Below are 12,293 nucleotides of genomic sequence, written 5' to 3' on the forward strand. Positions count from 1 at the left end.
TGCGTTTTGCTCATGGAGAGGTCTGTGACCTGAATGCTACCTGTGGGTACATAAAGGCCTGGGCACGGCATGGCGGCATGCACTTGTTCCCCCCTACCAGCTCTTGAATTTACAGGACCTCTCTTTCTCTCCCTCTTCCTCTCCCTCCCTCTCACTCCCCCTCTCTCTGGCTCCATCCGTCCCAGACAGTCTGCAGTAAATCAGCATGGCTGTAAGTGGGGCCTCATCGACCCCGCGGGATCCGATAGGAGCTCAGATCCTCAGTGGATCAGCCAATCAATGGCTCAATAACTGTTCTTATGTTTCTGGTTTTGTTTTTAGGCTTTTCCACCCTTCTTCTCACTGAATGTCAAACGGGGATTGGAGTCATCAAATATGTGATAGGTGGGGTTGCTTTATTTGGGACTGAACAGGATTGTGAGAACCCCCTACCCCACTGAGGGCCATAGAAGTAGGTCAAGCTAGAGAGGATGTCCAAGGAATCCAATAGACTAGGGCATAGAGGCAAAAATCTATACTCTAAAGACCAGCTAGTCGGCGTACACTCTTGTCAGCTTAAATAGCCCACTCGAGCGAGGCCTTTGCTGTCTTCAGCCATACATCGCTACGTCAATACAATCAACCCTATGCATAGTGAGTTGACTATAGCTTAATAATAGCTGGCTGCGTGGGGTGCAAAGCTGCAGCCTTGGCCTTGACTGCATGACTAACACTGGAGCCTATTGGGCCGTTCGCACTGTTTGCACATGGAGCATTTAAGCAATGATTATTCTTTCTTCTACCACATGTGGTGGAGCTGATTAGCCGGGTCAATGCGTCTGGCAGGTGTTCAAACTCCTGTTCTTTTGCAATAGCTCAGCTCACAAAAAACAAGGCAGGTAGGTGGAAGCCAAATAATCAATTTTGTCAGGCCTCCAAATTCACGCTTGGCACGGCTTGCTCTTATCCACAGGTCAATCCCTGTACCTGGGTAAACCTCTGAAATGCCTTGATTTATTTCTCTCAAATGCAGCTACTAACACACAAGACCACACATGGCTGATCAGATTCTATTTCAAACAAGTAGGAAATGTACCGTTACACTGAGGGTATAGACGTATGATCTGGTACGTTTCTACAACATATGACCTTGCCCTGACATGTCTTAACCATCACTCTCCCCTGTCCCATACACCCAACCCCGTACATCCACCCTCTGTCCCCCCTCTTCCCAAGGGTATTGGCACAGATTGGCACAGCAGCAACAAGCCGCAGGGACAGATCAGAGCGAACTAAGATTGGTCTCACCTCAGGCAGCGGCATGCCGTTGATGATGAGGTCAGGCTGCTGGGGGCCCTGCCCGCTGGCGAAGGAGTGCTGCTGATAACTGCCGTGGTTGGGTGCAGCATTGCGTGAGTTCTGGTTGTCCACGTTGATGAAGGTGCTCTCGGAGCGCCTGCAGCCCAGCGGCAGGCTCTGCTGGTGGTAGTCGAAGTAGTTGAGGGAGGAGGTGAGAGATGAGCAACTCACCACGTTCATCTTGTCCGTCTCCTCCACGTCGCGCGGCACGAGGCGGATGTCGTTCTTGCTCAGCTTCTTCTTCTTGCTCGACTTCTTCTGGCTGCCGTACGAGTACTCCGCCACCCTGCGCAAGTAGAAGAAACTGAACAGACTCAATAAAGCAGTGCTCTGTTGTATCTGCCCACAGGCAAACGCCGTTCAGTCAGAGGCGCCCTGCCCGGCCATGCCAGGGTGCTGACCGAAAGGTCCCGTGGTGGTGGCCAGCTCATTGGTGGGCATTCAGGGTAGAGAGAGAGAGGAGCCATGCTCAAGTGACCCCAAGTGACCGCCTTCCCCATGCCACCAATGGAGCCATCATCCCTCATTTGTTTGCGTTTGCATGCCCGGCACAGTCGACATGTCTCACAAACAACAAGCACACACAATGCAAACATGCCAAACCACAAAAGCACACACACACACAGCAACAACAAGACAACAGACAATACTGAAGAGCACCAAACAAATGTTGCAATCATATTTAAAGCACAGCCCCACTGCTAACGTTAATTCCTTTTTTTCTTTCATTACCAAGCGAGGCCCACTGGCAATATGGAGTGCAGGAAAACTGTAAAATCAAATTCATTTAGAAACTAGTGTCTGTAGCTGTTCCCTGACTGGAGCAGAGCATTTTGATTCTAATCAGCCTAAATGAGAAAGCCAGAGATTCTTTATTGAAAGGATGCTGCTGATGCTCAGGCTGGAAGAAGACAATTTCCATTCTCCATTCAGGCTTGCAAATTATTATGAGGGGAAGTTTTATTTTAAGCAGAATCCCTTGAATCCCTCCGAGTTTTTAACATGTCGAACATTTGCATGGACTCCCACTCTCCAAGAATCTATTTTTAGCCCTGGTTGGATGGATTGTGTTATTTACTCTTGTTTCTACCCTGCATCTAATAAAACTTGAGGCCCTGGCTGCATATGCTGAAATGCACATGTAGGACTCCCCCATCCTTAGTATTTACTGGATGGGTTCTCCTTTTCATTTAAGATGCTCTCCGGGTCTGTTCCTCCCTGCCTTCATTCTGGAAAATAAAATGTCAATAGCAGCCTTGGACTCTATCTTTTTCGGGGCATCTCAAAACTGTTATTTCTCTCTCGCGCTGTGCGCTCTCTCGTCTGAGTAGGGGAGAGAAGAGACTGTGAGGGTCAAAAAAGAGAGCGCATCGTTCTGTTATTGTTCTCTCTAGTACTCCTGGGCCCAAAATCGAAAAATGGACAGGAGAAATCCTCCCGACTCAAAAAAAATGAGCAATAAATTGCAGATAAGCACTGGATAGGTTTGAGGTGGTAGCTAGCTATTCAGGAGCACTGCACATCAATATAGATTAAAGTACCCAGCAGGAAGAGGATTTTTATGCCACAAGACATTCTTTTTTAAGGTGAAGGTTAGGTAGTGTTGGGCAGATATTATTTGATTTAGCCTAGTTGTTTGTTTGATTGGTTGGTTGTTTTCTTGTGTATTTCTATTACAGAAATAGAGCATTGTGGGTCACATCCAAATGAAAGAGTGTGCTGGGAAATGTAGTAGGCTATGTTTTTCAGTGTGACAATGACAGACATCTTTGAAAGAACAACAACATATAAAATGCCCTAAATCCCCTTAAAATTGGCTTAATAAAATTACTTTTGTCCAGAGTCCTTTGCCTCACTCTCTAAGAGCACTGGTTTTTCAGAAAACAAACAGATGTTTTTATTCCAATGTCATTAGTTACTGTCTGTGTGCTGTTTGTGTTGACAACAATGTGACTTTGAAACTAGAAGCTATGTGACATAACAAGTGAGGCCCTAGGGCAGCTGTCCATACCGTACATAGAATATTGAATGTGAAAGTGATCTTCTACTATGAGAAACCCTGATCAAATCTACATCTCTGAAGAATACGGATTGGGGAAAGACGATGTGGATATCTCTAACCATCACTTGATATTGCAAATCCATGAGTGCTTTAGATTTTAAATCAACAGTGACCAATATTAACCATAATCCATGACCATGTGTGCCTGAGAAAGTCCACACCTTTTTTGGAAAAATAAAGTTGTCTGCACACCTTATGTAATTCTAGGTGGATAAAGGAGAAGAAACTCAATATTTGACAAGAAACTGCAACACAATGGCATTCTTGTAGGCTATGCTTCACAGCAGGGGTTCCCAACCTTTTTTCCCCAAGGGTCCACTCAATAATTATTCTTTATTGAGATAGCCTATATTAAATATAACACTAATTTGATTTGGTTTAATTTGAGGAACCTAGGAAAATGTTGTTTTGAAGCTCATTTCCTGCAATTCTACGTAGTTTAACATGACCCATGACATATTTTAGGATGGCTATTTAATGATAATAATAATAATAAAAAATAAGGAAAATAAAGTATAGAGCCGATTTCGCCAAATATTGTTCTGTTAACAGATATGTTTTATAATTAGAATTTATATGAACCCTCAACTTAATTTTATGTATTCTCTTTGACAGAAAGTGATTGGATCAAATGATAGTGGCAGAGTCACACATTGTGTAAAATTACTTCCCAAGCAACGTCCAATTTCTTTGACTACTGGACTTTAGAAGGTCATAGCTCAGCATCTGATTGTCATAGAGACAAACCAATACTCCCATGTGCATCAGAGTCCCATCGTCCTCTGGCATTTTACAGCTTGTTTCTAGCCTAAAGCATTGCAGATTTATGCGTAGTTTTAGATCAAGGAAGGTCAAGGAAGGTCCCGAGCATCCCATGAAACGTTGGCGCCACATTTGGGGGGCACGCCCCCTGAGTTGGGAACCCTTGCCTCACAGTGTGTTTAATGGATCTCAACCCAGCATTTTCGTCAATAGTCCTTTATCCGCTAGAGCTTACTGAGAGATGTGCATTTGCCATACTTTATTGAAGAACCATACACGGTCAGCCAATTGCCACACGTTTGAAACGGCCTGATGTAGCAGCACAACTAAAATGATGTTCAGAGTAAAATATGAAATATGATAATAGCTTCAGGTTAAATCCACAAATGCAATTTATATGGACATTTTAAGTGGTAATGTAGCACAGTGGTAGGTGGTGTAGCACAGTGGTAGGTGGTCTAGCACAAGGAAATCAAAGTGGGAGCTGATGCTTTACAGATTGATGAAGAAAAGCCTATTTTTAGTATGATGATCAAGATAATAATGTGCTACATAATAATGTCTGTCTCCTTCTGAGGCATAGTCATACATAGAGGCATAGTGGGTTCAAAGGTGGATGACTTATTAGTTTTAGTAGTATTAGTTGTAGATCCCTCTGGCATTAATTGTATTATTATTATTAGACGATCATTATTGATTCCATCATTATGATTAGTAACAGTAGTAATATTATTTATATAATTAACATAGTAATAATGCTAATTATTATGTCATCGTTCTCACAGAATGGTAGGGTATGCTGTCTCCTTTAGAACATCCATTTGAACCTTTGGGAATAATATGCGCCATAGATTCAATAGCTGTAAAATTCAGCTAATTGTCCTAATCTAGCCACGATTATTAGTCCTAGGTAATGGTGAGGATTTGCAAAAAGGAGTAAGGCAAGGACGCTTGGTCTAGGAGTCCATAAGCCATTTTTGCTTACCAATTCTGAGCACCTGCATTCCTTAGTGGCGCCTAACATTCAGGCTCCTGGACATGCACTAGAAATACAGCTACGTGCACTCAATACCAGCCTGAACAACTCACACACACACACACACACACACACCAATGAATGGGTACGAAAATGCGTAAATGTAGGCCTATATGGAGGAATAAAACAATCAAAAGGCCTATAACCATGACTGACTGAAACACCAAACTAATGAGATGGATATGAAGGGCTGTTTTCAGTACCTGCAGTTGTACGTTCGGATCTCCTTGTTATCCCTTTTGCACTTTACTGCCACAAAAATCATAGTGACAAACAGGATAGCAGCAATAGAGCCCAGGGCAATGATGAAGATCAACGACAGGTTTACGGGTCCAATAGATTCCTGAGCATTCAGGTCCGGTGAGAGGTAAACAACAATGTATGCAGAGGCCGACAACGACGGTTTCCCGTGGTCGCGTGCCACCACTGTGATCTCGTAGGTCGACTTGACCTGCTCCCCGAACATCTTGGTGGACCGCACCTCTCCATTCACTTGGTCTATCTCAAAGAAAAGCCTGTCCCCCTCCGAGATGGTATAGGTCAGCCTTCCATTCTCCCCCTCGTCGTAGTCGTCAGCCTTGACTTGGGTCACCAGGTAACCCACTCCTGCGTTTCTTGGAATGGATACCTCCGCGGTACCATTTACCAGGGGTGGAGTGGTCATAACAGGTGTATTGTCATTCACATCCAAAACGACAATGCGCACCGTTGCGTTACTGGATAAGGACGGATTCCCCTGGTCCCTGGCCAAAACTTTGAAGTCAAAAGTCCTAGTGTACTCGTGGTCGAATGATCTCATGGAATAAATACGCCCTGAAGGATTTATGCTGACATATGTGTTTACGTCCATGTGTTTAATCTCACTGGGCACGATGGTGTATGAAACTGTGCCATTCATGCCCAAATCGGGATCTACAGCTGACACAGCCAGCAAACATGAGCCAGGCAGGTTGTTTTCTAGGACCATCTCTTGGTAATGTGGTTTTAGAAAGTGGGGAGGGTTATCATTTTCATCTGTGACTTTCACTACAAACGATTTAGTGGCACGTAAAGGGGGGGTACCACTGTCCTCTGCTTGGATAGTTAGATTGTACGTGTCCCTCTGCTCTCTGTCTAGCCTGCCATCAACAAGGATGGTTGAGAAGCTCTCGTATTCCTGGAGCCTGAAAGGAACGTTGCCTTGTAGTCTACACTGCACCTTACCATTCGCGCCCGCGTCCTTGTCTGAGACCCTCACTAATGCAATAACGTATCCACGAGGCGCGTTCTCACTAACTTCAATCAGCTCCGTGTTCACCGACAATAAACTAATGACAGGTGGGTTATCGTTCGCATCCATCACATTGACAGTGACTTTACAATGAGCCGGAATAGAATTGGGACCTAAATCTTTGGCTTGGACATCAATCTCGTAAATATGGGTTGCTTCATAATCCAAAGGGCCATTTACAGTGATAATACCGGTTCTAGGGTCAATTTTAAATACGTCTCTCGTTTTCTCGGTGACGTAACTGTTAAACGAGTACACAACCTCACCATTAGTTCCCTCGTCAGGATCCGTTGCATTCAAGTCAATTACAAGTGTATTAATAGGAGAATTCTCCATCACGTTCACTGTATACACAGGCTGGTCAAAAACGGGATTATTATCATTCGAATCTATTACTTTAACATTGAGCTGGACTGCGCCAATCTTTGGGGGGTCTCCACCGTCTTCTGCACTGATTTCGTATGAATAGTGAGACTGGGTCTCCCGATCTAAAGATTTTTGAACTACGAGCTCGGCAATCTTGGACCCGTCCCCCCTAGTCTTAATCTCCAGCCCGAAGAGCTCATTCGGGGTGATCGAATATGATTGCACACCGAAGATCCCCGAGTCCGGATCGCTTGCCCCCTCTAGGGGGAACCTGGTACCAGGGGAGGCGTTCTCTGAGATTTCAATGTCAATGTGGTTTGTGGGGAATCTGGGCGCATTATCGTTCAAATCCACAATTTCAACTTTAATGACACATATCTCCATAGAGTTTGACATCACCTCCAGAGAGACAGTGCACTTTGCCGTCTGTCGGCAAGCCACGTCCCGGTCTATTTTCTGATGTGTGAGGAGAAGTCCAGCCGGGCTGAGTTCCACCCATCGCGGCTCTGAATTCGAGATGACCCGCAAGTACGGCGCTCGCGGTGCAATGGCAAATCCTTGCGTTTGTGCATCCTTTGTCACGTTTCCAATGATATACCCAGATTTCTGCTCTTCGTTTATCGAGTATTTCAAATTAATAACAGAATCAACCCCAGTCCAGCATAAAATAACTATCCAAATAATTTGTATAAAATCCATCTCCCTGGCGTACATTGTACCTGTTGATTGTCCTTATATTTAATTGGGACCTTGTACGATCACGCACACCTATGCATGTCAGAGATAACGGGCAAAATCATCCAGTTATCTCATCGAAAAGTTATCCAGGGAATACGTTTTGATAAAAGAAAAGGCTCGTATATGATATAAATGTTACTTGATTATATTGATATGGTCTACTTCATTGTACTCTTCTGATAAAAACCACATTGTCCAATCTGCTGCAACGCGTGAGATTTTGGGGAGGATAGAGCTTGGAAAACATTTTGAATGATCTCAGAACACTGATTTACACATGTAAATCTGAGCAGTTCATATCAAGCAACAACTATAGCGATTGACACGATACACCCAACCATTTCGATGCAGGGTGAAAAACCATGCAAAAAAAAATCATTTAAAAATCAAAAGGGAGGAACAATCCGATGAACAGGTATATCAAAGGATAACGTTCAATGGAGATAAACTAATTGGCTAAACATTTTCCAGTTAAATTCTTCCCAGCGTCATGATTCCGGTACCAAAACCACAAGGCGCATTTTAGACAAACTGGATTTTACGCATACGTTCCATCCATTCATATTGACGATTTTTTTCAAGTTGTAATGACTTTTCCTCTTCACTGGGCAATTATATCACACCACATATCCGATTGAAACGTAAAAATGAATCCGTATTGAGAAAACCCCTGAATAGCCAAAGTCCAGTTATCGAACGTAGACCAAGGATGTTGTTGCTGGAACTAGTCTTATAATGCTATTAGTGAAGACCACAGTTACCTTTTTATTTCCAGGCAAGCATTTAGAGGTTTCACTCTCTCTCAAAGTCTTGTAGCTTATTTTACTAATTCATTTCCTTGGATCTCACACATGGAGACACCGAACACATCCCGCGGCGAGATATGGTCCATATCAAATCCATTGTGAAAATATATAGAGATAAAAGGATGTTATACCGTCACAATAAGAATCAGTTCGTTTCAAGCTTGCAGCAGAGCAAAATGCATGAACATTTCCGGCAGTAGGCTGCTAGTTGACTCCAATACGCGCTCCCGGCTCCGCTCGCATCAACAGTACACACTGCCCCAATGCACTGCTCAGCGCCTAGCGCTCAGTCTCAGGACCCGCAATCCCCTCAACCAATCAGAGGTTACACAGGAGGTTTGGATTTGCTGGTGGGTGGGGCAAACTACAGCAACGAAAACTCGGCCAACTACCTGCACACTTGTAAAGCTGTAGATGGAATGGGTTAAGTAGTGTGGATATAAATAGGCTACATTTCTTTACTTATCACTCGATGTTTATTATGTATTTAAAGAGATTGAACAGGATCCAGGCCTAGTACCGTAGTTCTAATTAACTAACACAGACACACACACACATATATATATATATATAACGGTTAGACCTCTTGGTATGTTTATTATATTTAATATTTCAGGTTCTCTATGTGTTTCTTGTCATTGCAATGCAATCGGAGTGTTTACATGTTTATTTTGAAGTACCGGTATGCATTCAGGCTTTGCACAAAATGCAGCTGCATTTTCTTTTGGGATCTGCTCCAATCCTTCAATGATGCTATGGCTTTATGTATCGACATAATATTTGATCTACACGTGATTGCTGATGACATCCGGATGATATAAGCTTCATTTACATAATGGACGTAGCATATAGCTTATTGTAGCCTATTTTGTTAAAGTGGATAGATTTGATCATGAAACGCTGTAAAGCGGTTCATTTTGGCGGCTTCAGACTGCTTTAGATGCGCGAAATGTAACACCAACCTTTCTTGAGAATCAGGTAGGTGTAGTTTGCCATGTAAAACGAGGACAATTTGTATCAATATAATGAGGATAAGTGTCATGTTGCATGTTATTTGTGGCACATCGTGTCCGTATCGCCGGACAATGAAACAAATGTGCTTCTAGTTGCAGCCTGCAAACTCCCCCTCTCTCGCACTCATTCAGTCAGAGCGCGCGCCACACGCACGCACACACACACACACACACACACACACTGCATTACTTAGATGTGAATAAAACGACATGGTCACTAAAATGTACAATTAGGCCTACAACAACAAAACAATGTGATTGCTTTGATGTAGCAACATGGCATGCTCTAATTAAAATCATTTGCAATTATTGTTTATGATACTGCAGTCCTTCGGTCTCTTGAAAGGAACACTTTTAATGTTTCATATCAGTTTATCTCTGATAAGACTAGGCTACTTCCATCTGCTTTGGGGTGCAAACAGCAATATAACTTCCCACGTCATTCCGTGGAAATGTAGGCTAGCCTACAACCTGAGTGGCAATAGTTCATTGTTGTATTAACAGTACAGAAAGCACACAGATTTTTGTTTGCGTCATGTCTATACAAATTGGCCAGGTCTTATTGGTAAAATGACAATTTGTTTGAGGACACGATAGAATGCGTGCTATCCGTTGACAAAAAAATGTAGGTTATTTACTTGAAATGGTGGGTGAGTAGGCCCAGCATGTCTGTTGTAAGGCATATTTGTCCCTCGTGTGTTTTGCTGCCTTTTCACTCCTCAGCTCACTCCTTCCTTCCCTCTGGTAAACATGGTTGCAGACAACCCAGACCATATCGAGTGCTAACCGGTTTCAAAGTCACAAGGGTGACACCTAGCGTCCTTTTGCCGCTTGGCTCGGTTATTGACATTGACCCAACTACATTTATGTCAAACATTTTGCCTATTGTTAAATTGCTGCATAATTTTCTCATTGTCGCAGACCAACTTGCTCTGAGATATGCGGTTAGTTTGCTTTTCAGTGATTTATTCAGTTTGGAGGTAATTTGTTTCATTTATTGTTTGTATTAGGCCTACAGGTGTTTATTGTTTTGTCATTATGGTTTTTCATTATCGCCATATCTGTCCTGTATGCTTGAATAGACATGTTTTGTATTCCTCATATCTTACTTGAGATGTTCTGAAAATTAAAAATAGCCAAACATCAAAAAACTATTATACCATATTTCTGGAATACAACACACTTAACAGTTGTGGCTATTTTACATTTATTTTCATATTTATTATTTCCAAGCCTCAAACAGCCATCCCATTCCAGAGTGGGATAACTGTTATATTCAAACTACAAGCTGTACATTCCAATGTGTAAGTTGCCAAAACACTGGTTGCATGTGAAATACAGTATGAATCACAGTACCTTTCACAGTCATATGCCATGTGAAAAAAGAGGCTCTACTAACACACTAATCCCTATAGATCTGTAACATTATGTGGATATAGAAAGTGCTTGATGGATAGATTTTATTTTTGTTTTGAGATATTTTACATAAAAAACGGCCAAAACTGCCAACAAACTGGCTACTCTCTTCTCTTTTAGTCATGATAAGCAAAACAAGCTTTCAGAAAAAAGTACCTTCAGAAAGTATTCATACCCATTGACTTATTCCAAAATGTGTTGTGTTAGCCTGAATTCAAAATGGATTAAATATATAGTTTTTCTCACCCATCTAGACACAATACCTCGCAATGACAAAGTGAAAACTTTTTTTTAGAAAAGTTAGCAAATTTATAAAAAATGTAATACGGTAAAATCTACTGTAATATACATAAGTATTCACACCCCTGAGTCAATACATGTTTGCATCACCTTTTGCAGCGATTACAGCTGTTAGTCGTTCTGGGTAAGTTTGTAAGTGCTTTGATCACCTGAATTGTACAATATTTGAACATTATTATGAATACAATTATTTAACCTCTGTCAAGTTGGTTGTTGATCATTGCTAGACAGCCATTTTCAAATCTTTCCATAGATTTTCTAAACTACTTAAATCAAAACTGGAACTAGGCCACTCAGTAACATTCCATGTTGTCTTGGTAAGCAACTGCAGTGTACGGTTGAAGTCGGAAGTTTACATACCCCTTAGCCAAATACATTTAAACTCAGTTTTTCACAATTCCTGACATTTAATCCTCGTAAAAAATCCCTGTTTTAGGTCAGTTAGGATCACCACTTTATTTTAAGAATGTGAAATGTCAGAATAATAGTAGAGTGATTTATTTAAGCTTTTATTTCTTTCATCACATTCCCAGTGGGTCAGAAGTTTACATACACTCAATTAGTATTTGGTAGCATTGCCTTTAAATTGTTTAACTTGGGTCAAATGTTTCGGGTAGCCTTCCACAAGCTTCCCACAATAAATTGGGTGAATTTTGGCCCATTCCTCCTGACAGAGCTGGTGTAACTGAGTCAGGTTTGTAGGCCCCCTTACTAGCACACACTTTTTCAGTTCTGCCCACACATTTTCCATGGGATTGAGGTCATGGCTTTGTGATGGCCACTCCAATACCTTGACTTTGTTGTCCTTAAGCCATTTTGCCACAACTTTGGAAGTATGCTTGGGGTCATTGTTCAATTGGAAGACCCATTTGCGAAAAGCTTTAACTTCCTGACTGATGTTTTGAGATGTTGCTTCAACATTTCCACATAATTTCCCCTCCTCATGATGCCATTTACTTTGTGAAGTGCACCAGTCCCTCCTGCAGCAAAGCAACCCCACAACATGATGCTGCCACCTCCGTGCTTCACAGTTGGGATGGTGTTCTTTGGCTTGCAAGCCTCCCTCTTTTTCCTCCAAACATAACGATTGTCATTATGGCCAAACAGTTCTATTTTTGTTTCATCAGACCAGAGGACATTTCTCCAAAAAGTACGATCTTTGTCCCCAAATGCAGTTGCAAACCAT

The 12,293-nt window shown here is 42.3% G+C and overlaps 1 protein-coding gene across 4 annotated transcripts in view; it reads right to left on the reverse strand.

The window, feature by feature from the left end:
- Positions 1–8,905, reverse strand: part of LOC115205052 (protocadherin-19) — an 82,884-nt gene extending 73,979 nt beyond the window's left edge. Inside the window, exons 1-2 of one of the 4 annotated variants that reach the window (XM_029770621.1) lie at positions 5,402–8,905; positions 1,510–1,624 (exon numbers count right to left, since the gene is read on the reverse strand). In XM_029770621.1, the coding sequence (XP_029626481.1) occupies positions 1,510–1,624; positions 5,402–7,548 (2,262 nt within the window). In that variant the 5' untranslated portion in view covers positions 7,549–8,905. Of the gene's footprint in view, positions 1–1,287; positions 1,643–5,401 lie in introns of all 4 variants that reach the window. The other 3 variants (XM_029770620.1, XM_029770618.1, XM_029770619.1) reach the window with 3 other exon arrangements.
- Positions 8,906–12,293: the final 3,388 nt, after the last annotated feature.

Source organism: Salmo trutta, chromosome 13, assembly GCF_901001165.1.
Source record: "Salmo trutta chromosome 13, fSalTru1.1, whole genome shotgun sequence".
In the NCBI taxonomy this organism is placed as follows: domain Eukaryota; kingdom Metazoa; phylum Chordata; class Actinopteri; order Salmoniformes; family Salmonidae; genus Salmo; species Salmo trutta.